General features: G+C 48.1%; 1 protein-coding gene across 1 annotated transcript in view; it reads left to right on the top strand.

The window, feature by feature from the left end:
* The window catches only part of LOC306920810 (disintegrin and metalloproteinase domain-containing protein 10-like), a 132,498-nt gene extending 109,328 nt beyond the window's left edge, over positions 1-23,170 (top strand). The window contains 4 exon segments of the mRNA XM_079497722.1: positions 2,249-2,360; positions 12,689-12,909; positions 14,322-14,448; positions 17,535-23,170. Coding sequence (XP_079353848.1) covers positions 2,249-2,360; positions 12,689-12,909; positions 14,322-14,448; positions 17,535-17,659 — 585 coding nt within the window. The 3' untranslated portion in view covers positions 17,660-23,170.

Raw genomic sequence — 23,170 nt, 5'->3', positions numbered from 1 at the left:
TCTGCAAGCTCACAATGCGTCACATTGTGATGCATTGTGAGCTTGTTGTGTATCTGCTATTTTCTTTTTTTGTGTCTCCACCAGGCCGAAGGCATGGGGAGAGAGTATGTTTTGCACTCCGTCCGTCCGTGTGTGTGTGTCCGTCCGTCCGTTACCAGCTAATCTCCGGCACCGTTAACCCGGTCGATGCCAAATTTTGCACACACACTCCCTGGATGCCAACGATGAACCTCTGCCCCAAATTCTCCAGAACGGCCTGTTATAGTGCCACCAGGAAGCCGACTTTTATAAAACACATTTTTTGCTATTACTCCTCCAGATTCTGTCCAAAAATCCCGCAAATCGTTACACAGTATCTCTATAGTCATGCGTTCAAGACGGATTTGTCCGATATTTAATATTCCGTCCTAATTGGCTAACATTGGCTTTCAAAGTTTGCAGGATTGGCCCATTTGGAAAAAAAGCCTCAAATCATGAATGTAGCATGCAATTTACGTGAAATCTTTCACGCGCTTTCCTTCTAGGCTGAGGAATATATCCCACCCTTTTCACATTGGCCTGTTATAGCGCCACCAACAGGTGGCCCATTTTTGGAACCCATTTTTGGAACAAAATGCCTCAAATCATCCAATTGCCATCCAAGGCGTAAGAACAAATGGCACCCTTTTCACATTGGCCTATTATAGCGCCACCAGGAGGCCACAACCTGACCTGCCCTGGTGGAGACCTGTGCCCAGAGGGGCACTTTTTCTAGTTTAACTTTGTTTTTATTATTTTTGGGAGAACAGACATGGGTCATGTTGGGCATCACAGTACAATACATAGTTGTTACACATCAATTGTTACATTTATAATGTGTACACTCATTATGTTACAGCTCGTACAGTCCCAAAAGAGGACCTCATATTAGGGTGGTTTCAGTCCTTCGTAGTCTGTTCACTCCTAATGGGAGAGTCCATGGTAGATCTGCAATTTTCAAAAGAAGTTTAAACATTTGAAAACTTGAAATGGGACTTAAATTCTGCACAATGAGTACTTTCTACTTTTGGTACAAGTATTGATTGATTGATTGAAATATTTATTAACAGTTTAAAGAATTACAGTACATTTCAAGCACAAACTCAATACAAAGACTGTTAACTGTGAGTGGAAGACCCAATAAAGCATTACACTTGTTTACAAGAGGGTCCACCTTGTTCAATTCATCAAAACATTTAAAGACGTACAAATAGACACTTCTATAGCCAAAAAGAACAAAACAGGAATTCATCATAAAGGAGGTAAAAAGGGAAAGGAAACATATACGTACAGTGATGGGAAAAGGGTGTGTGTGGGGGGGGGGGCAGATTTTACGTGGGCCAGTTTCGAATTGCAGCCGTCCGTAGGTGCCCTTTGAGAGCGGTTTTGAAGGAGTGAAGGGATTTGCATGTCTTAATGACTGTTGGTAGGGCATTCCACATTTTGGTGGCATAGGAGCGAAATTAATTTAGTCCCTTCTTTATGCCGAATCTGGGTTGCACATGGTTCGTTGCACTCCCTCTGGTGTTGTGGGTGTGGACTTCGTTAACATTAAGGAAGTATCTAGACAGGTACATGGGTATCTTGGTGGTGTAGCCAATCTTGTGGACCAGACCCATTGCAAGATGCTGTACTCTGTTATCAACCCTAAGCCATTCCAGCCTGTCAAAGTGGGCAGGGGTGAGGTGGGTTCGGGGGGTGAGGCCAAGTAGGAGCCTGACCAGTTTGTTTTGGGAAGTCTGGAGCCTAGTTTTACGGGCCTTTGAGGTGCTGTGGTACCAGGAGGTGCATGCATAGTCAAAGAAGCCTTGTACGAGGGCTCCTGTTAAGGTCTTCAAGGTGTTTTTGTTTACCAGTGAGGAGATCCTGTAAAGGAATCTTGTTCTTTGGTTGACTTTTTTGATTACGTTGGTGGCCATTTTATCACCGGAAAGATTAGCCTCCAGGATGGAATCTAGGTAGGTAATTTCATCTTTACGTGTGATAACCTTTGTCACCCACTCACATTTTGATGCCAATACTGTTGTACTTTTACTCAAGTAGCCTACATTTTGAATTCCGGGACATTTACTTGCAACAGAGTATATCTACATTGCAGCATTTTTACTTTTTTTTACTTAAGCAAAACATGTGAGTACTTTAGCCACGACTGGCACTAGGCGTCGCGGATGTTTGAATAATCCGAGGCTGGTTGTGACTTGCTGGTTGTTGTGGTTGTGTTTCTAAACAGGGTTGCTCGGGTTCCATCTGTGAGAAGTACGGCCTGGAGGTGTGCACCTGTGCCACCCAAGATGGCAAGGACGAGGCTGCCGAGCTCTGCCACGTCTGCTGCATGGAGAAAAGTGAGTGGCGGAGAACTCCAAAAACAAGGAAAACGCGCTGTGGACATCACACAGCCTTCAGTCGCTAGCCTGGCTCCAGCCCTGAATCGCTATAGCCACGCCAATTAAGAAAATATGTTCTGGCGATTCAGGTCTGGAGTCTCTGTCTACGGCGGCGTTAGTGTCGTTTGGAAATCCAATCACAGCAGCTGTTTGGCCATCAGCCCTGTCACTCAACAGCGTCAGACAACAAACATGGCTGCCCCCACTGCAGTGACTCACGACCGTATCAATCTGGTTATTAAATCGGCGTATGATAAATAGGTTCTTTACAGAAACTTTACAGAAACTTTTATAATCATCATCATCCAACATATTTTACCGCTTTTGTTCACATGCTAGTAGCGCTCGTTGGCTGTGTTTGTTTGGTTAGCAAATGGGTTTGCAATAGCCTCATGATTGACAACAACGTCATCTGCTTTCCTACTATTCTGATTGGTTGGTATGAACCAATCACCGAAGACTGCCGCTTTTACAACTCCCATCCCATAAACTGCTGCCGTGCATGGGGAGGGCTTTCAGTCTGAATAATGAAGTGAAACGAAATGAAAATTCAGACTGAGTGTCAGGCTATTCAGTCGCAGCTAGAGAGAGAGAGCTACAGGCTCTTTGGAACTGTATCTGAGAGCTGGGCACCATTCTAACTGTTGCCACAACCAGTGTTGATTTAGTTTTTGGAAAACTAAGCTATGATGACTAAAACTAAGACTAAATATACTGACAATTTCGTCAACAAATAAAAACTAGACTAAAATGTTAGGAAGGGACTATAGTGGACAAGAGATCCAGTATAAGTCATTTTAAGGCCCGCCAAAATACATTGTAGTCGACTAAATCACCTGCAGATGTAGTCGACTAAAATCTTATGATTTAGACTAGACTAAGACTAGACTAACACTAAAACATTCCAGGTGACAAAAATGTGACTAAAACTAAATGAAAACTATTCAAGAGATTGCTGTCAAAAACAACATCACACAGCCTTCAGTCACAGAGAGAGAGAGAGAGAGAGAGAGCTACAGGCTCTTTGGAACTGTGTCTGAGAGCTGGGCACGATCTAGCTCAACTGTTGCCACAACACAAGCTTTCCCGCATTGCAGTATATCAAACTTCCAGACTAAACAGGAAAGAAATTCATTTTGTATTTGTATTCATTTTGTATAATCGCCAAGTCAAGCAATGGGCTTCTCTATGCACACAGAATAACTCGTCCTACTTCCGGGGCTGCTTCCCAACTTCCTTCACAGGTGTTACCGATGATACTAATAGGCTCTGTTTCCATTTAGTGTCCAGTCAGTGTTCTCAATCCTTTTAAATTTCACGGACCCACATAACTCTTGAGAGTGTACAAATGGAACCATATGGACCCTTACGGGTCCAGAGTTATACAGACGTCTGCGGGGCCATTTGGAACCCACTCAAGAATACTTTTGAGACCCACTGGTGTTTCCAGTGAGACAGCATGCACAATTGCAGCACCCTGACTCAGAAATGGAACAGAGCCTTCTTTACGATCAGCGGTAACACCTGTGAAGGAAGTAGAGAAGGGGGTCCAAGTTATTTTCCAGAATGGCGTGTGCAGCAGTGCATAGAGCTCATTATACAAACAAACTACTAGCCGCTCCTGTTTTGCACTCTTGTGTGATTTTGAATGCCTCAGTCTAAAATGGACCAACAGAGGTGTGTCTCGGCCGTATAAGCCCATGAACCACCTGCCGTAATTCCAACACACTTTGCTAGTCTGGGGGATGGCTCAGGGTAGAACATGGGCTTAAGCAAATGAAAATGGGATTGGTATTTAAGATGGTCAAAGGGGGGCAGTGCCCTCAGTGCCCTCATGCCTGTCTAGCTACTTCGCCAGAGTGAGTGAACACCCACGGCCACAACACTAGAGGGAGTCAAGTGACAACAACGATCTGGTATCACCCAAATTTGGAACAAACAAGGGGGACATTCTACTTCTTTGTCACCAAAACGTGGAATGCCCTGACACCATGCATTAAAAAAGGATGTGTAAACTAATTACTGATTTATTTTCAAAATTGGCCTGAAAAAAACATCCCTCTCACTAGCTGGAGAGGTAGATGTAAAACCACCCCTCTCACTAGCTGGAGAGGTAGATGTAAAACCATCCCTCTCACTAGCCAGAGAGGTAGATGTAAAAACATCCCTCTCACTAGCTGGAGAGGTAGATGTAAAACCATCCCTCTCACTAGCCAGAGAGGTAGATGTAAAAACATCCCTTTCACTAGCCAGAGAGGTAGATGTAAAACCACCCCTCTCACTAGCTGGAGAGGTAGATGTAAAACCATCCCTCTCACTAGCCAGAGAGGTACTGTAGATGTAAAACCATCCCTCTCACTAGCCAGAGAGGTACTGTAGATGTAAAACCATCCCTCTCACTAGCCAGAGAGGTACTGTAGATGTAAAACCATCCCTCTCACTAGCCAGAGAGGTAGATGTAAAACCACCCCTCTCACTAGCCAGAGAGGTAGATGTAAAACCACCCCTCTCACTAGCCAGAGAGGTAGATGTAAAACCATCCCTCTCACTAGCCGGAGAGGTAGATGTAAAACCACCCCTCTCACTAGCCAGAGAGGTAGATGTAAAACCACCCCTCTCACTAGCTGGAGAGCTAGATGTAAAACCATCCCTCTCACTAGCTGGAGAGGTAGATGTAAAACCATCCCTCTCACTAGCCGGAGAGGTAGATGTAAAACCATCCCTCTCACTAGCTGGAGAGGTAGATGTAAAACCATCCCTCTCACTAGCCGGAGAGGTAGATGTAAAACCATCCCTCTCACTAGCCAGAGAGGTAGATGTAAAACCATCCCTCTCACTAGCCGGAGAGGTAGATGTAAAACCATCCCTCTCACTAGCCAGAGAGGTAGATGTAAAACCATCCCTCTCACTAGCCAGAGAGGTAGATGTAAAACCATCCCTCTCACTAGCCAGAGAGGTAGATGTAAAACCACCCCTCTCACTAGCCAGAGAGGTAGATGTAAAACCATCCCTCTCACTAACCAGAGAGGTAGATGTAAAACCATCCCTCTCACTAGCCAGAGAGGTAGATGTAAAACCACCCCTCTCACTAGCTGGAGAGGTAGATGTAAAACCATCCCTCTCACTAGCCGGAGAGGTAGATGTAAAACCATCCCTCTCACTAGCTGGAGAGGTAGATGTAAAACCATCCCTCTCACTAGCCGGAGAGGTAGATGTAAAACCATCCCTCTCACTAGCCAGAGAGGTAGATGTAAAACCATCCCTCTCACTAGCCGGAGAGGTAGATGTAAAACCATCCCTCTCACTAGCCAGAGAGGTAGATGTAAAACCATCCCTCTCACTAGCCAGAGAGGTAGATGTAAAACGTAAGTTACGTATGTAACTATGGTTCTATGAGTCCCGAATGACCGCCAGAGGCGGTGCTTAAGCACTGAATACGTCCCTTCGCGCATGCGCAGTCGAGTATTTTATACCAACAATGTCAATTTTGACCCCGTGATGACCCGGAGTCGTCTATATCTTCCGGCAGTCACCAGGGGCTCAGTCCCTACAGAATCTTCTCGCGAGCACACGAGGATTCTGAGTGACAAGAGTGCTCTGGCGGTCATTCGGGACTCATAGAACCATAGTTACATACGTAACTTACGTTCTATTTCGTCCCTGCTGACCGCCAGAGGCGGTGCTTAAGCACTGAATGACTTATACCAGCAAAGTCACGAGGAATCCTGATTACAAACCTCAAAGAGTAGAACCGGAGGATTCGGGGAAGAGGACCACGTCCAATGGGTGTGGAGTGGCAACATTCACCCTGTAGTACCTTGAGAAAGTGCCTGCCGAAGCCCATGAGGCGGCGGCACAAATGTCCTCCAAGGGCACCCCTCTCATGGCAGCCCATGATGTGGAAATGCTCCTTGTAGAGTGGCACCGTACACCCGATGGTACGGGGAGGTTACTTACCTCATAGGCGTGGCTGATTGTGTCCACAATCCAGTGGGACAGGCGCTGCTTGGAGAGAGCTCCGCCTTTGTTCACACCACTATGGCAAAGGAATAGCTGCTCTGTCCGCCTGATGCGTGCAGTAGCACCAATGTAGGCTCTCAGGGCCCGGACTGGGCACAGCAGCTCCAGTTTGTCTGTCACCTCCCCAGGTGGGGGGTTGAATCGGGCCAGCCTGATGGGCTGGTTTGGGTGAGGCTGCGACAGCACCTTTGGGAGGAATGCTATGTTTGGCCACAGCGTGACCCCTGAGCCGTCTGCGTTCCACCTCAGACATGTCTCACTCACTGACAGGGCGTGCAGCTCACTGACACGCTTTGCCGATGTAATGGCCAGGAGAAAAGATGTCTTGCACGACGCCCACTTCAACTCCGCCTGTGCCAAGGGTTCGAAGGGAGGCCCGCACAGGGCGTCCAATACCCGGTTAAGGTCCCATGACGGAGCTCTCGGAGTTCTCGGGGGGTGCAACCTCTGAGCACCTCTCAGGAAGAGGGACACCAGGTTGTGGCTCCCTACTGTGCGGTCATTGATTTTAACGTGGCGGCAGGATATTGCTGCCACGTAGACTTTCAAGGTAGAGGGAGATCGGCCCTTACCTAGTAGGTATTGCAGGAACTCCAGGATTGCGGGTACTGCGCAGTGTACTGGGTCTTCACCCAGATCCCTGCACCAGCTGGAAAACAGCTTCCACCTGTTGTCATACTGTAGCCTGGTGGACGGCGCTCTGGCGTTCAGTATTGTGTGCCTCACCGGGCTGCTCAGCGGTGGCTCCGGCCTCTGAGCAGCCAGACGCACAGCTGGAGGCGTTGTGGGCATGGGTGCCAGATCTGGCCTCCCAGCTGTGACAATAGGTCCCTCCTGTCGGGAAGGGGCCAAGGCGCTCCGTGGCAGAGGCTGTGGAGCAGGGGGAACCATGTCCTCCCTGGCCAAAAGGGGGCCACCAGCAGGATGGTGTGACCCTCCTGAACGACCCTCTGGAGGACGGCACGTACCAGAGGAAGTGGTGGAAATGCATATAGCAGCTCCTGTGGCCAAGGGTGCGCCAGTGCGTCCAGGCCCAGCGGACTGTCGGTTTCCACTAGGGAGAACCAGCGGGGGCAGTGGGTTGACTCCTCTGAGGCGAGGAGGTCCACCTGTGCTCTCCCGAAGCGGGCCCAGATGGTGTGCACCACATCCGGGTGGAGGCGCCATTCCCCTGACGGGGGCTTCTGGCGGGAGAGGAAGTCTGCAAGGTGGTTCCGTTCCCCTGGTATGTGCACCGCCCGTAGGCTGGTGAGACGGGGGGCCGCCCACGTCAGCAGGTCTGTGGACACCTCTAGCAGTCGTGCAGACTTGGTTCCGCCCTGATGGTTGATGTGGTATACGGCTGATGTGTTGTCTGACCGTATGAGGATGTGCCTGCCTCTCAGATATGGCAGGAAGTGTTGTAGGGCCAGGTGCACCGCCCGCAGCTCCAGCACGTTTATGTGGTCTAGGCGGTCTTCCGCAGACCACTGGTCGCGAGCTGTCCTGCTCTGCCACACCGCACCCCAGCCCAGGGGGCAGGCGTCGGTGGTGACGATCTCCCTGCGAGAGGGAATGGACCGCATAGGGACCCCCCTCGACAGGTACGCCCTGTCTCTCCATGGGGCTAGGGCGAGTAGACACTGTCGTGACACTGTTATTTTCCTGTGTCTGTGCCGCTCGGCATCCAAATGAAAGCTGTTCAGCCACCTCTGCAGGGGGCGCAACCGCAGCAAACCCAGGGGGACAACGGCCACCACGGACGTCAGTTTTCCCAAGAGGCAGAGGAATGTGACAAACGACAGCCGACTGCCTCTCCGAAACATGGGAAGAAACTTTAAAATGTCGTCCACCCGGCGGGAGGACGGACATGCTTTCATCGTTATGGTGTGTAAAGCCAGACCAATAAACGTTGTGGTTTGGGATGGGGTCAGGCAACTCTTTTCCACATTTACCTTGAGACCCAGCCGGGCTGCGTGGGACAGGAGACGTGCTGTGTCCTCGGCTACCTGCGCCTGGGATGGCGCGCAAATCAGCCAGTCGTCGAGATATGGGAGGATCTTGACGCCCTGCGACTGGAGAGGCGCCAGCGCCGCTGCCACAAACCTTGTGAATACTCTCGGGGAGAGGGAGAGCCCGAACGGCAGGACTCTGAACTGCCAGTGGCGGTCTCGATAGGCAAACCGCAGGAACTGGCGGTGTTGCCGAGCAATGGGGACATGAAAGTATGCGTCCTCTAGGTCCACTGATGTGAACCATTCCCCGTGGGCGATGGATTGCAGGACTTCTATTGTGGTCAGCATATGGAACGGAATGACCTTCATAAATGTGTTCAGTACCCTTAGGTCTTTTTTTCCACTAGAAAGTATGTCGAGTAGAACCCCCTGGGGTGCTCCCGGGGGTCTACTGCTTCGATGGCGCCCTTGGCCAGGAGGGTGGACAGCTCCTGGTCTAGGGCAAGGGCCTTTGCCGGGTCGGCTATGGTGGTCATTCTGACCCGGCCGGCTGTGGGGGGCCGGCGTCGGAACTGGAGCTTGTACCCGTGGGTTAAGGTGGCAACCACCCACGGGTCCGAAGCTTGAGCAGCCCAGTACCTGAGCTGCTGAGGTGTAAAGTATCCGACGGCCGGCCCCGTGGTCTCAGCGTCTGCCCCCCCGGCCCCTAGGGGCCCTGGAGGGGGGTCCGCCACGGCCCGGGGCTCGAAACTGCCTAACGGAGGACCGGCCAGGGTTATGGCCCTGCCTCTGTTCGGTACGCTGAGCCGTGCGCTGGCCCCAGGTGGGGGCCTGTGGCAGGCGAGCTCGGGTGGCGGCCGAGGGGCCTCTGCTCCTGTTAGGAGGCCCATTTGGGGGAGGCATGTGCTGTCGCCGTAGGCTTGACAGCTGCTCCTTGTCCTCCCTGGCCCGGATTGTGCGGTCTAGCGCTTCCCGCGCAGCTGGGCCAAATATCGTTCCCGGCACCACTGGGAGACCACGCAGGGTTGCCCTGGTTTTCTCGGTCAGGTTGGCCTGCGAGAGCCAGACTTGGCGCCGCGCCTGAACCAGGGTGGACATCATCCGTCCAAGCTCTCGTGACATGAGGCCGAATGCCTCCAGTGATGCGTCACAGAGGGTGTTGGAGTCTGCGAGCTCTGCGGGCTCTGCACTTTCGTTGTCCGCCTGCAGAGAAGCCGAGAGGGCAAGCATGAGGTGTGACAGGGAGTTAGAGATCCTCCCGGCACGGGCTCCTGCGTCATAAGCCCTTATGAGGAGGTCATCGGTGTTCCTGCACTGGGGTCGGGGGCACCTGGCATCCTGCTTTAGCACCTCGTCGGAGTCGATGACTAGGGATGCAATACAAGGCTCTACAGCCGGCATGCGATGCAGGCCGACTCCTTCCGCGTCGTCCATGGCCGCGAGAGTACGCCCATCAGTAGAGAGACGAGAGCAAGCCTTTGAGTCTCTCCAGCATGTATGTAGCTCCTTCAGAAAGTCCTCTGAGTGAGGAACGGCGAAGTTAGTGGGGGCTGGCTTGTGCTTGAAGAAGCGGCTTGACGGGGCTGACCCCGCCTGCTGCGGTCCAGCCAGGCCCTGACGTTCAAGAGCCAAGTACAGGACGGCTCTCATGGAGCTGTCCCCCGTCTCAGTCAGGCAGGTCTGGGCTGACGAGTATGAGCCATGCGCCGAGGCCTCGGAAGCCCCATCTGTCCCATCCACCTCACCTTCCTCATTGTCGTGGAAGTCAGTGGCTGAAGCCGCCAGGGACAGAGTGTCATGGTCCCGATCCTCAGGGACCAGGTGTGGCATCGGAGGAGTAGGTACTTCTGCGTCCTCCGGAGGAATCTCGGGCTGACGGGCCATGAGTATGGCCCTCATTCGGGCCAGGTCGGCAGACAGCTGGTCGACCTTAGATGATAACCTCTGGTCAGGCCCCGCCCTTCTCTTGGAAGCGAGGGTCGAGGTAGCAAGTGTGGTGGACTGACGCTTGGTAGCCCTGGTCTGGCGTCGAGACAGCCGGCCCGATGGGGGGAGCTCGCCTTCGGCCATTTCCACCTGTGCCAATCTGGCTGCCCTCACCTCCCGGGGCATGATGGTGCAGTTCATGCACGGGTTGTCACCGAGTGCCTCCCTCAGATGTTGGGGGCCAAGGCACCCAGGGCAGAGGTCATGCCCATCCTCTGGCCGCAGAGGAGCCTGGCAGGAGGTGCAGAGGTGGTGGTGGGATTCATCCATGGTAACCCGCACCAGTCGTATCTAGCCCAGGGCGCGGACGCTACTGGTCGCTAGGGGTGGAGCCGTATGCTGGAGGGAGGGAGCGCGGACGCTGCCTGTGCCAGCAGAGGCTTGTTGGCTGTGCTGTAGGCCGCTTAAGCTGGGGGAGGGGGCGCGCACGCCGCCTATGCCAGCTAAAACAGAGGCTAACAGAGGCTAGCACTGTAAATGCACTATGCAAAGCCCTTGCTAGAAGGTTGTATATATATATATAAGAAACAATAACCTATAAAGGGGCAACCAGTCCGGGTAAGCCGAAATTAAAGCACTATTGAAACCAATGCGGACTGAATCAGTCAGTTAAATTATAAGAACCTTGGTTACGGAAGTAACCTCGAGGTTACGCCGTGGCGAGAAACAAAAAACGGCTATGGTCCGATGATACCAGTCGGCGCTGCTATATAGCCGGACAGCATAGACTCATTAGAGAGGGGAAAAAGCTGCCCTATTATAGAGAGAATATAATATACAAAGGTATAATATAGAAAGTAAGTATTAAGTAAGTACACTACACAGAATGAGTGTCAAACTGAGTTGCACCGTGCTGGAGCGTGTCGCGTCGCAGACACGGGCTAATAAACAGAAAAATAAACAAATAGCGTCGACTGACGATTGTGTCACAGTGTTGGGAGCGGGCAGCGCTAACGCTAGCCGTCACTAACACTGCAGCATAGCATTCATGAGAATCAGAAGTTGAACATCGTAAGCAAGCAAAGAGGAACGACTATCCGTTCAGCTTTAACCTGTGCTGAACGGGACGCTCAGGTCACCGTTCATAGCACGCAACCGTGTGTATGGCAGGGAAGCGGCGCGCACGCAGCCTATGCTAAACAGAGGTTGTTTGCTTACCTTTGTTCCCACGGTGAAAAGAAGAAGTGTGAAGTCAAGCTCCACTCGAAAACGTAGTATTAGGTCACAGTTCCTGGAGGGCGAACACGCGTCGCTACTCCGACCAATCTAATGGTCACGAAACTACTAGCGACCTAGAAATAGTTCTGTAATAGTGCAGTTCAATTCTGCTGTAGAACTTTGTCGGACTTGCGCGAGCGAGAAGAAATTAGGGACTGAGCCCCTGGTGACTGCCGGAAGATATAGACGACTCCGGGTCATCACGGGGTCAAAATTGACATTGTTGGTATAAAATACTCGACTGCGCATGCGCGAAGGGACGTATTCAGTGCTTAAGCACCGCCTCTGGCGGTCAGCAGGGACGAAATAGAACCACCCCTCTCACTAGCCAGAGAGGTAGATGTAAAACCATCCCTCTCACTAACCAGAGAGGTAGATGTAAAACCATCCCTCTCACTAGCCAGAGAGGTAGATGTAAAACCACCCCTCTCACTAGCCAGAGGGGTAGATGTAAATTCACATCGAAACGCCAACGTTTATATCTTGCCTTTACCCATATCCCTAAACTTCTTTGCCATTTTTAACTTTAAAAAAAATAAAAATAACTTTTTTTAAATATTTCAAATAGCCGATCTACAAGCTCACAACGTGAGGGAGAGCGAGTGCATTAGCCGCGGAGTCTCCGCCAATTGCCGACAAAACACCCGCGGCAGTGTTTCTCGGCGCCATCAGTCCGACACCCAGCGCCGTTGCTACGTATACGTGCAGTATGCATGTAGGGCAACAACACGCCGAGGGGGGGGGGGGGGCAACAAAATGAGACAAAAAGTCCCAAGCCGACCCTCATAATAATTTTTCTCCGAGGCTCTGCCACGTAATAATAATAATAATAATAATGAAAGTAACTGATCTGCATGAGATCGTCGAGAGGAGCACAAATAATATGCGAGTAGGGCAACCAAATCGTCAGTGACGTCCCTGCCGAGTGTCTTTCCTGTGAATTTTAACCGCCAATGCATGTCTTGCTAGTTGCGGCGTCGGCCGCCGAACGGACCGACACTGCCGCAGAACAGAGCGGCAGTGTCATAATCCCACGTGCTGTTGTGACATTTCTGACTAAAGCATTCAATCAATCAATCAATCAATCAACCAATCAATGCCATGTCCCTCTGCTTCCTCCCTCTGCAGTGAAGCCCAACACCTGCTCCAGCACCGGCTCGGAGAAGTTGGCCAGTTTCTTCCAGAAGAAGATCACCACGCTGCAGCCCGGCTCGCCCTGCAACGACTTCAAGGGCTACTGCGACGTGTTCATGAAGTGTCGCCTGGTGGATGCTGACGGGCCGCTGGCCCGCCTGAAGAAGGCCATCTTCAACGCCGAGCTGTACGAGAACATTGCCGAGTGGATAGTGGTGAGTGTACGAGAACATCGCTGAGTGGATAGTGGTGAGTGTGAGAACATCGCTGAGTGGATAGTGGTGAGTGTGAGAACATCGCTGACTGGATAGTGGTGAATGTACGAGAACATGAACATCGCTGAGTGGATAGTGGTGAGTGTGAGAGAACATCGCTGAGTGGATAGTGGTGAGTGTGAGAGAACATCGCTGAGTGGATAGTGGTGAGTGTGAGAGAACATCGCTGAGTGGATAGTGGTGAGTGTGAGAGAACATCGCTGAGTGGATAGTGGTGAGTGTGAGAGAACATCGCTGAGTGGATAGTGGTGAGTGTGAGAGAACATCGCTGAGTGGATAGTGGTGAGTGTGAGAGAACATCGCTGAGTGGATAGTGGTGAGTGTGAGAGAACATCGCTGAGTGGATAGTGGTGAGTGTGAGAACATCGCTGAGTGGATAGTGGTGAGTGTGAGAACATCGCTGAGTGGACAGTGGTGAGTGTGCGCGCGCAGCACGGAAAATCTGCCAAGGAAAAGTATGTCAGGAGTGGCTTTTTGTCGGTATCAGCCGGTAACACGCGGGAGTCTGTTCCCGTTGCAATGCGCTAGACCCCTGGGAGATGGAGTCTGTCCCCGTTACAATGCCCTAGAGACCCCTGGGAGATGGAGTCTGTCCCTGTTACAATGCCCTAGAGACCCCTGGGAGATGGAGTCTGTCCCCGTTACAATGCCCTAGAGACCCCTGGGAGATGGAGTCTGTCCCCGTTACAATGCCCTAGAGACCCCTGGGAGATGGAGTCTGTCCCCGTTACAATGCCCTAGAGACCCCTGGGAGATGGAGTCTGTCCCCGTTGCAATGCGCTAGACCCCTGGGAGATGGAGTCTGTCCCCGTTACAATGCCCTAGAGACCCCTGGGAGATGGAGTCTGTCCCCGTTACAATGCCCTAGAGACCCCTGGGAGATGGAGTCTGTCTCCGTTACAATGCCCTAGAGACCCCTGGGAGATGGAGTCTGTCCCCGTTACAATGCCCTAGAGACCCCTGGGAGATGGAGTCTGTCCCCGTTACAATGCGCTATAGACCCCTGGGAGATGGAGTCTATCGCCGTTACAATGCACTAGAAGAAAAATAATAATGCTGTCATTGTCATGACCGGACAAAGATGCACAGTAATAGACATGGAAACATTGCGGTATTCAAATGTTTTTTTTGACACAGAATGGAATGTTTTATTGGTCATGATGATTCACCAGGAGCTACTGCTAACATTCTGTAAGCATGTTGGACCCGTGATCAGCGTTTTCCATCATTCGTCGAATCGCTCTGAAAGTGATGCCAGCGATATTGTTTGTCGTTGTCGTCACAGTTTTTACAGACGTTATGAAGAAGTTGGTTTAATGTGCGTGTGTGTGTCCGTCCGTGCGTGTGTGCAGGCTCACTGGTGGGCGGTGCTGTTGATGGGCATTGCTCTCATCATGTTGATGGCCGGCTTCATCAAGATCTGCAGCGTCCACACGCCCAGCTCCAACCCCAAGCTGCCTCCACCCAAACCACTGCCAGGTACCCTACACTACCACACACCCAGCTCCACCCAAACCACTGCCAGGTACCCTACACTACCACACACCCAGCTCCACCCAAACCACTGCCAGGTACCCTACACTACCACACACCCAGCTCCACCCAAACCACTGTCAGGTACCCTACACTACCACACACCCAGCTCCACCCAAACCACTGCCAGGTACCCTACACTACCACACACCCAGCTCCACCCAAACCACCGCCAGGTACCCTACACTATCACACACCCAGCTCCACCCAAACCACTGCCAGGTACCCTACACTATCACACACCCAGCTCCACCCAAACCACCGCCAGGTACCCTACACTACCACACACCCAGCTCCACCCAAACCACTGCCAGGTACAGTACACTATACGTACTGAGGTCGATTCTACAAATGTCTCCTAAATCATGACGTCCCCCCCCCCCCCCCAGAAGCAAAGATTGGAGTTAAAAACGTTCGCTCTGAAAGAATATATATTCAAAGATTTGCGCCACATTTTCACGATTTTTCAAAAATAGCAGACCTACAAGCTCGTAGATGCTACAAGCCTATGAGCTTGTAGATCTGCTATTTTTCAATAGCTAAAGTATAACAAAATGGCTAATGGCTCACATTGTTTGTATGATCTTCAGCAATTTATCTTATCTTCTATTAGAAGACCTGAGGCCAATTCTACAAATGCCTTCTAGTTCTCAAACTTTTTGTATTTGGCCAAGGATCCCCATCTAAAAACAAATGACAACCCCCAGAAGATTTATTTATTCATTGTTTTTCCCTGTCCAGAAATAGCAGATGACGTAGGCCTACTGTACAGTACAAGTTCATGACGCATTGCGAGCTTGGACCCCCACTTTGAGAAGCGCTGCCCTAGAGCAGGGGGTTTCTCAACGTTTTTTGGCTGCTGGGGACCCCCGGAAATGCTTTGGCCATGTCTTGCGAAGGAGTGTTTTTTGTGCAAAACTAATGCTTGCAATGGATTCAGAATCATGAGAACCCCCTAGTTTGACATGTCACATGCTACTTAAAGTATAATGACATTTGGAAAATGTTGCCTTATATTGGTTGTTCAATGGTACCCCAACTTTCAGCAGCTGTCACAAAGTTTCCCATGGGAGTTGGGTTGGAACAAATTTATATGTGATTGTAGACACCTTTATGAACACATCTGTGAAGAAAGCTAGTGGTAAGCATCTTTTTTGCAGATTTGCAACACATTTAGCTAATTCTCCCTTATTATGCTTACAAACATAGCAATATTAATTAACATCATAAAACTGCCTAATTCACAAAAGTACCGGTAGTTACACGTTGCGCCCCACCAGAGACAGCCACTTCCTTGTTTACTCAGCCGGTCCAGCCATACAAACGCATAGAGAAAAACAACTTATGTGTTAGGTCAGTCTCATGGTACCCAACATATTCGATAGAATAGCCACCCATATTCAGTCCTATGATGAGCGCGGACGGTGCTTTGACACCCCCGCAAGGGCAGGGTTTGTAAATAAATCAAGCGCTCCCCTTCCCTAGTTCAGCTACAGAGATCACTGTAACCCACCTGGGATTGATATGAACTGATTTAACCCATTCAGAACGGGAACCCCTTTTGGAACACCTTGTAGGTCTGCTATTTTTGAAAAACCGTGAAAATGTAAATATATTCTTACGTTTTTAACTCAAATCTTTGCTTCTGGGGGGTCCCTGGAACAACATGTTTTCAGATGGGGGTCGGTGGCCAATTACATATAGTTTTTGGGGTCCTTGACGTGAAATATTGAGCACCACTGATATAGAGACATTTTTTTAAATGTCAACGTCAGGCCTAAACGGGTTAAGGTGTGGATTATCGTGAGATTTATAGTACTAATCAGAAACCAGCCAATCAGAATCAAGTATTATTGGGACTAAGCGTTTTCGAAGTGCCCACGAGGCAGGCTAGATGTCAGCTCTCATTCCCGTGGCTCTGACCTTTACTTTGTGGACGGTGATTGAGGAAAGACAGTCATGACAGAGTCTCTGCACTCTACGACCGTCTGGGCTGGTAAAGGTCCCAGGCTAGTGATGTATGTGGTGAAGTTTTAATGGCCTTCAGCCGTGACTTGTGAGTGGTGCATCCTCCATAACAAGCAGTGAGCCATCATTGTCTCACCACCTTAAAAGACATGAACAATAAGTTGGTATTTTTTCTGCTAATTATTTTAGCACTACCAAAAAATGGTAGTGCACCATTTTATAGATAGTTCCATATATAGTCTAGGTGTAGCAGGGTTTTTTTAAGATTTGTTTTGGGCTTTTCTGCCTTTATTGATAGTATCAAGTGAAGACTGACAGGAAAGGGGGAGAGAGAGAGAAGGGGAGAGACATGCAGCTAAAGGTCGTCATGAACGGGACTCGAAGGAACACGCGACGCGCTGCCTATATGTGGCATGCGCCTGGACCGCTAGGCCAGCGGGCGCCATGGGTTAGGGTTAATTGCAATACATATAATTTTGGGGCCTCTTTGGCACAAAGAACTACTGGTTTAGAAGGCATTTTGTAGAATGTACATTCAGGTCTTAACAGTTCTACTGCGTAACCCGTGTTACCCGCTATTTAATCCAATATTCTACGCTGCCTAGATTGTCTTATTACCTTTGGAGCATACACCGAAGTATTTGCAGCTTTGATCGGCAGAAATCCGTCGGAAAATGGTCAGATGGTTTGTTGTTGAAGAAAAACATGCCGCCATTACGATGCGAAACGGCAACAGCCTCCACAGCATGTTGTAGTCCAAACAAACGGCCCGTCCACTTGCATTGACCTCATTTTCCCAGAAGCCCTAGCAGCCCAGAGGATGGCTTGATTTCCGGTTTCGTCATCATAAGGCGTCGGCCTCGTCACCAGGTCCGCGACAAATCCGCTCTTTCTTTTTAATTATTAAACGGCAAAGATTAAACAAATAGCGGGTTTAGCGTACTATTAAGCAGGGGGGAACGCTGGATAAAAAAATGTAAAGCCCTCAAAGTGTTAATGGGTTAGTTAGTAGGGGGAGAAAAAGAAGACATAGTGAGAGCTGTGGTTTCCCCCCCTCCCCACAGGTACACTGAAGAGGAGGAGAGCCCAGCAGGCCGCCAACGCCAACCCACAGCCCCACCAAGGCGGCCACCGCCAGCACCAGCGTCAGCCCAGAGAGAACTATCAGATGGGGCAGATGAGACGCTGAGGCATAGCCTGGGGTATGAGGGGGAGAGGTGTTCCCCTCTCTCTTTGCCTTGGTTGGTATGAGGGGGAGAGGTGTTCCCCTCTCTCTTTGCCTTGGTTGGTTCGTCCTCCTAGTGCCTAAAACGTATTGGGGGAGCACTTCACTCCAAAGAGTTACCTTTATTACCACTCCACAACCTATTGCAAAACTCTTAAAAAACAAAACACTGACTCTGTGGCAACAACAGAACTTTTGATCTCTCCACTGGACCCGGACAGCAGCACCTTTTCACTTTGTTCTCTTCTCTGGCCTCCCCTCCCTCCCGACGACAGAACATGACGACGCAGCAGCAGCTCCTCTTCTCTGCCTCCAGAGGCCAGGTTCAAGCGGAGGTTCACACACAGCTTTGACGGGATTATATATAAAGGAAAAAGAAAAAAGCATTACAACAGTCTTAAAAAGGAGGGACGGGAGGAGGAAATGACTTCTATTGTGTAGTCTTTATTTAAACAAATTGTTCTTTTTGTTTTTTTTTTTTTTACCAGAATGCAGGAGGACGGGAGCAGCTCCACCGAGGTATAGAAAACACTTTCACTTTATCCACTTATAACACCGTTTCCTTTTGTTTGTCTCCTCTCCTGTTTCTCTGAGGTGCTGCCACCATGAGCACGCTAACGGAACTGCTATTTTTTTGTTTTCCTGCCAATCAAACCCAGGAAAAGGAGATATTAACCGGAAAGACTCTTTTTTTGCCAATGTAATTAGATTGTTTTAAGACAAGATATATAAAACAAAAGCTTTTATTTCTAAAAAAGCATACATGTCCTTTCTGTGTGCAATTGTACAGGTTTTGCAATATAGTTTCTTTTTCTTTTTTCAGTTTCATATGGAATTGATTCTGCTGTCTGATAATATTATTGAGGACTATTTACCATTTTAATTCACTTTCTCAGGATTAATTAAGCAGTAAACAAGTGTACGGGGGGTGGAGCTGAACATGTGTGTGTGTGTGTGTGTGTGTGTGTGTGTGTGTGTGTGTGTGTGTGTCATTATAGGCCCAAAAGGTTTGCGGGAAAATAGCCAATCTACAAGCTCACGACGTGCCACGGTGCATGTGTGTGTGTGAACTTGTAGATTGGATATTTTTTGTTTTAGAAAGGCCCTAAGTAATTTACTGGTGGAAGGGGCATCATGCGGCTCCTTTTTTTCCGTAAAGTTCGGGGCTGCGATCGATGGTAAAAGATGAACCCCACGCACACACACACATAACACATGTTTGTGTTATGTTACAGCTATTTTCCCTGACTCATTGCTTTCATGGCACTGATTTGTGACACATATATACCGGTGTGTAAAACAAACAACCAACCACTACAATGCTCCAGATGTTAGTTTTAGTCTGTTCATTCCAAGTGAAAGATCGAAGAGACGAGACAAGACGAGAATCTTGTGTGTATGTTGTTGTATAGGAAAGGAGGCCGTGTGCAAAACACACCCAAGTGTTGTAGGTTGTTCCTGGCCAGGGGTCGGACTCGGGAGGGACAAACGCTGGCCAACGCCTTTTGAGAACAGGCTAATCGTTCAAAACAGAACACAGGCACAGACCGTCACAGTGTCATTCTTCATCAACATATCTTACTCTATCTAACGTCCCCCTGTTTTTATTATTACAACCATTTTACCGGATGATGATCTTACGAAACCACTCTTTGAGCCAGTTTGTGTCATCTTTCTATGCTCGGGCTGTGCATTACAATCTACTGTTCAAAAGAGACAGTGGGCTGGCTTTAATGTGATTGTGGATTTTACTGTTAATGATTTTTACTGCCTATTATTTTTTGTGTATGTATGTGTGGAGGAATTTGCGTCGACTGATTGAAAACTGTTAAATGTTAGTTGTGGCTTCATTGCGGTGAGTCCAGAGTTGAGTTGAGCTGGTGGGTGTTCTAGTTCGCTGAAACGTTCTCAGCGATCACGTGTTGGGTCAATCATTCCTGTCATTTCTCTCTTTTTGTTTCTTCCTATAAATGGTCGCTTTGCACACGCCAGCCGTGTGACGAATGAACCCATATTGCACGGAAATCGCCCGGCGAGTTTTTTTTTCTTTTTTTTTGATCCACGTATAGTCGGTGCCTCATTCATACATGGTTGATGCCTTTTTATTCAGCGTGAATAATCGACCACCTTATTCGGGAATAAAGATTGCGCCGCTTTATCACCGCCGTAATGTTTTGTCTGCCGGGTTAGGGAACCTCACATGTCTTAAACGGGAGAGCTGGAGACGCTTTGGATTTGCTCTAGTAGGACGATCAAGTTTCATATATGGAGATAAGAGGTGTCTGCCCGGCGGCAACCATTTGTTCTGTGTGGATGTACTCATGATACTAAAACTAGAAATAAAAAATATATATATTTCCGTGCAAAAATAACCACATAAAAGACAAACACACAAACCAATAAAATGCTCCCTTGGTGGTGGTATGTACAGTGAGGTTCATGCCGTGATTCTAATGTGGGGAACATTATTCCCCAACAGAGACCTATATAAGTTACTGCCCCATTAGTCTTATGTAAATACGTTAAAAAAATAAGAATATAATGTGCCTATTATGGAACATGCATCAGTGTGGCATCGGCGGGGACTGACCTTGACCGATCATCGGGGCAGTTTGAAAAAGGACAAAGACTCTTGTAGTGAGTGACGTGGCGAGTCGACTCTGGTGGCGACCTCTCTCTCCTATTTACTATTCAGCCACCCGCAACCGCCCCCCCGATCCCCCCCCCCCCTTCCAACCTGCATGAAATTAACCCGCTTTTAAAAACCCAGCGACCGACCAGACAGAACATGGGGAACTACAGTATATGCCAACTGCAGTGAAAGGCTATACGAGGTTACATGTAAAGGTATTGTTAATTAATGCTCCTCTGTCCACATGTGTGCAAGCATTCACAAAGTCATGTTCATATACTGACCGCTATATGTTGGGTGTTTTTACACACATGGAACTTGCAGGTCAACAATAAACAGGGGGGGGTCAGCGGTCGCCACACACATGTCACTATAGGCCAACCTGACATTTTCGGTTTTAAGGAGGAACCAAATGAACAGAAAATGCTTCAGCCTGATGTCCATTTTCAGTTACTGTACCTCCAACCAAAATGGTTTTCAGGTCAACTTTGGCCGCCGTTTGGGTGAGAACACGTGATGCTTTTTACATGGCTTCTTTTTTTCTTTTTCTTTAACGGGGAGAGACACTATAGGGCGAGCTGCGTACCCGCTTGGATCTGTGGCGCGTGGACTTGACGCTGCTATATATCCTCATGCGAATAGATGCATTTGTACGAGGAGTTGCGTATAGGAAAATAAAACTCTTGACGCGGGCGGGAGCGCGCAGGAGACGAGAGCGAACGCGTCCATTTCACGGGACAGGCCTAATTAACCCGCTACCGAGCTCACCGGTTCCCAAATGCTGGGTCGGGACCCATTTATGGGTCTCTTCTTGATTTCTTTTTTTTTGTTTCCTACATTTTGTTTTATATTTTTCAAAAAAAACATCCCCACAAAAAAAAGAATTAAAAACAAAATGCAATGTTTTTTTGTTTTTTTTCAGTGATTTCATGAAGAAATCAAAAAAAGAATCTGAGAAATTCCATAAATTAGAAAACAAATGTTTAGAAATACTGCTATTTTCAGTATGTGCCCCGGGGCGAATGTCTAATTTCTCTTTGGGGTTACGGGCTAAAGCGTTTGGGAACTGCCCTAGAGCTGAACTCTCTCATTGAAGATGAATTACTAGGCGCGTCATTCATGTGAAAAGCCATCAAGTCTGTATTTTTTATATAGTTGCACGCCGGTATCGCCCCAAAAGAAATTGCCGATCTGCGAACTTGTAGATCTGCAATTTGTTTTGGCCGCGACAACCGGTACACAACAAAATAAATCATTCCTTACTATTTCAGTTGCATTATTGGCAAAACAAACACACAAACAAACACATATTTAGTTTCATACTGATTTCTGAGAGTACATATAAAACTAATGAGCATAGCCAGAAGGAATGCAATATTTTTTCTACTCCTCGGAAACGACACGCGTAACCAGATTAGCTGCCATTTATTTATCTGCTGTATACATTGCTAGTTTATGAGGATGAGGAGAAAACCTCTCCATCAGGTAGATTCTATGCAGAGTCTCACAAACACCCTCACAGAGGACATGCCTTCATTGTTTCTGCCCGAATGGGTAACATGGGAAAAAAATGCTGTTTTCGTTATAACCCATTAAAGGGACACTTCACCCTTTTTGCAAAAACAATATATGTTGATGACGTTTAGAAGATTTAGAACACTTTCCTGCGGGTCTAATGTGTGTAATATCTAATGTGTGGTTTTAGATCTTTTTGATGTTGTCTCAATAAGACAGCCCTCCCCCTATCCACAAGGAGCAGTGCACCAAAGCATTATGGGAATTGTAGTCCAGGAAGTAAGTGAGCCCAGTGTCCATGACATCAGAGACACTGAGCTCACTGCTAAAAATCTAAAATATCTAAAACCACATATTACACACATAGAGACAGGAAAGTGTTCTAGATCTTCTAAACGTCATTAACATATATATTTTTTGTAAAAAGTGTGAAGTGTCATTTTAAGACCTGAGGCCGTTTAACATAACGCCTTCTAAGTTAGTAGTTCTCACACTTTTGAGATTTTCAAGAGCTTGTTGATTGATCTGCTATTTATGTTTTATTTTTTGAATGGCCCAACGTATGAAAATCGAAAATGACGCAAAATGCTTTTCAGGTTTCAATGTGTTAATGACAAAAATAGCTATCCATAAATCCATGTGAAACATAGACAACTTAAGCTTCTAAATAAAAAGAGAAAAATGGGATTTGTTTTACAACATTTTGTTTTTTGTTTTGTTTTGTTGCTCTGTCTGGTGCTAATGGTAACATTTATTTTTGTTTTGTTTTGTTTTGTTCCTAAATGGGAATATAAAGAATGTTTCTCATTATCTTTGACAGGCTGTTCAAGATTTGATTTTGGTGTGAATTCCTTGGCCACAGTTAAACTTTCTCTCTCTCTCTCTCTCTCTCTCTCTCTCTCTCTCTCTCTCTCGATATTTTATTATTTTTGTTTTCTTGTTATTATGGTATATTATGTTCGGGGTTATATAGATGGGTGTTTTGGGGACGGGATTTATTTTTCTTTCTGTCTTTCACACTTCTTGCGATGAGTCATTGAGAAAATGTGCACTGAGATCCAAGCGAGATGTGAACACACACAGAGAGAGAACTCTGAATGGAATAGGTTTAATATTACTGTCTGATTTTAATGTCTGCTGTGTTTTATACAGTCACTTCAGTGATGTTTTATTATTTTCGTTCATAATTTTCTTTTTTTTTCCTTTTTTTTCTTCATTCTGCTCACTTTGAAACTTTTTACTAAAAAAAAGAAATCGCAAAAAGTATTGTGCAAAGATGTAATTTCCTTTTTGAAGTACTTGAAATGCATTAATAAAAATAGACTTGA

The sequence above is a fragment of the Electrona antarctica genome (assembly GCF_951216825.1).
Source record: "Electrona antarctica genome assembly, chromosome: 3".
NCBI classification, from domain to species: domain Eukaryota; kingdom Metazoa; phylum Chordata; class Actinopteri; order Myctophiformes; family Myctophidae; genus Electrona; species Electrona antarctica.
This window is presented reverse-complemented; position numbering and strand designations above follow the sequence as displayed.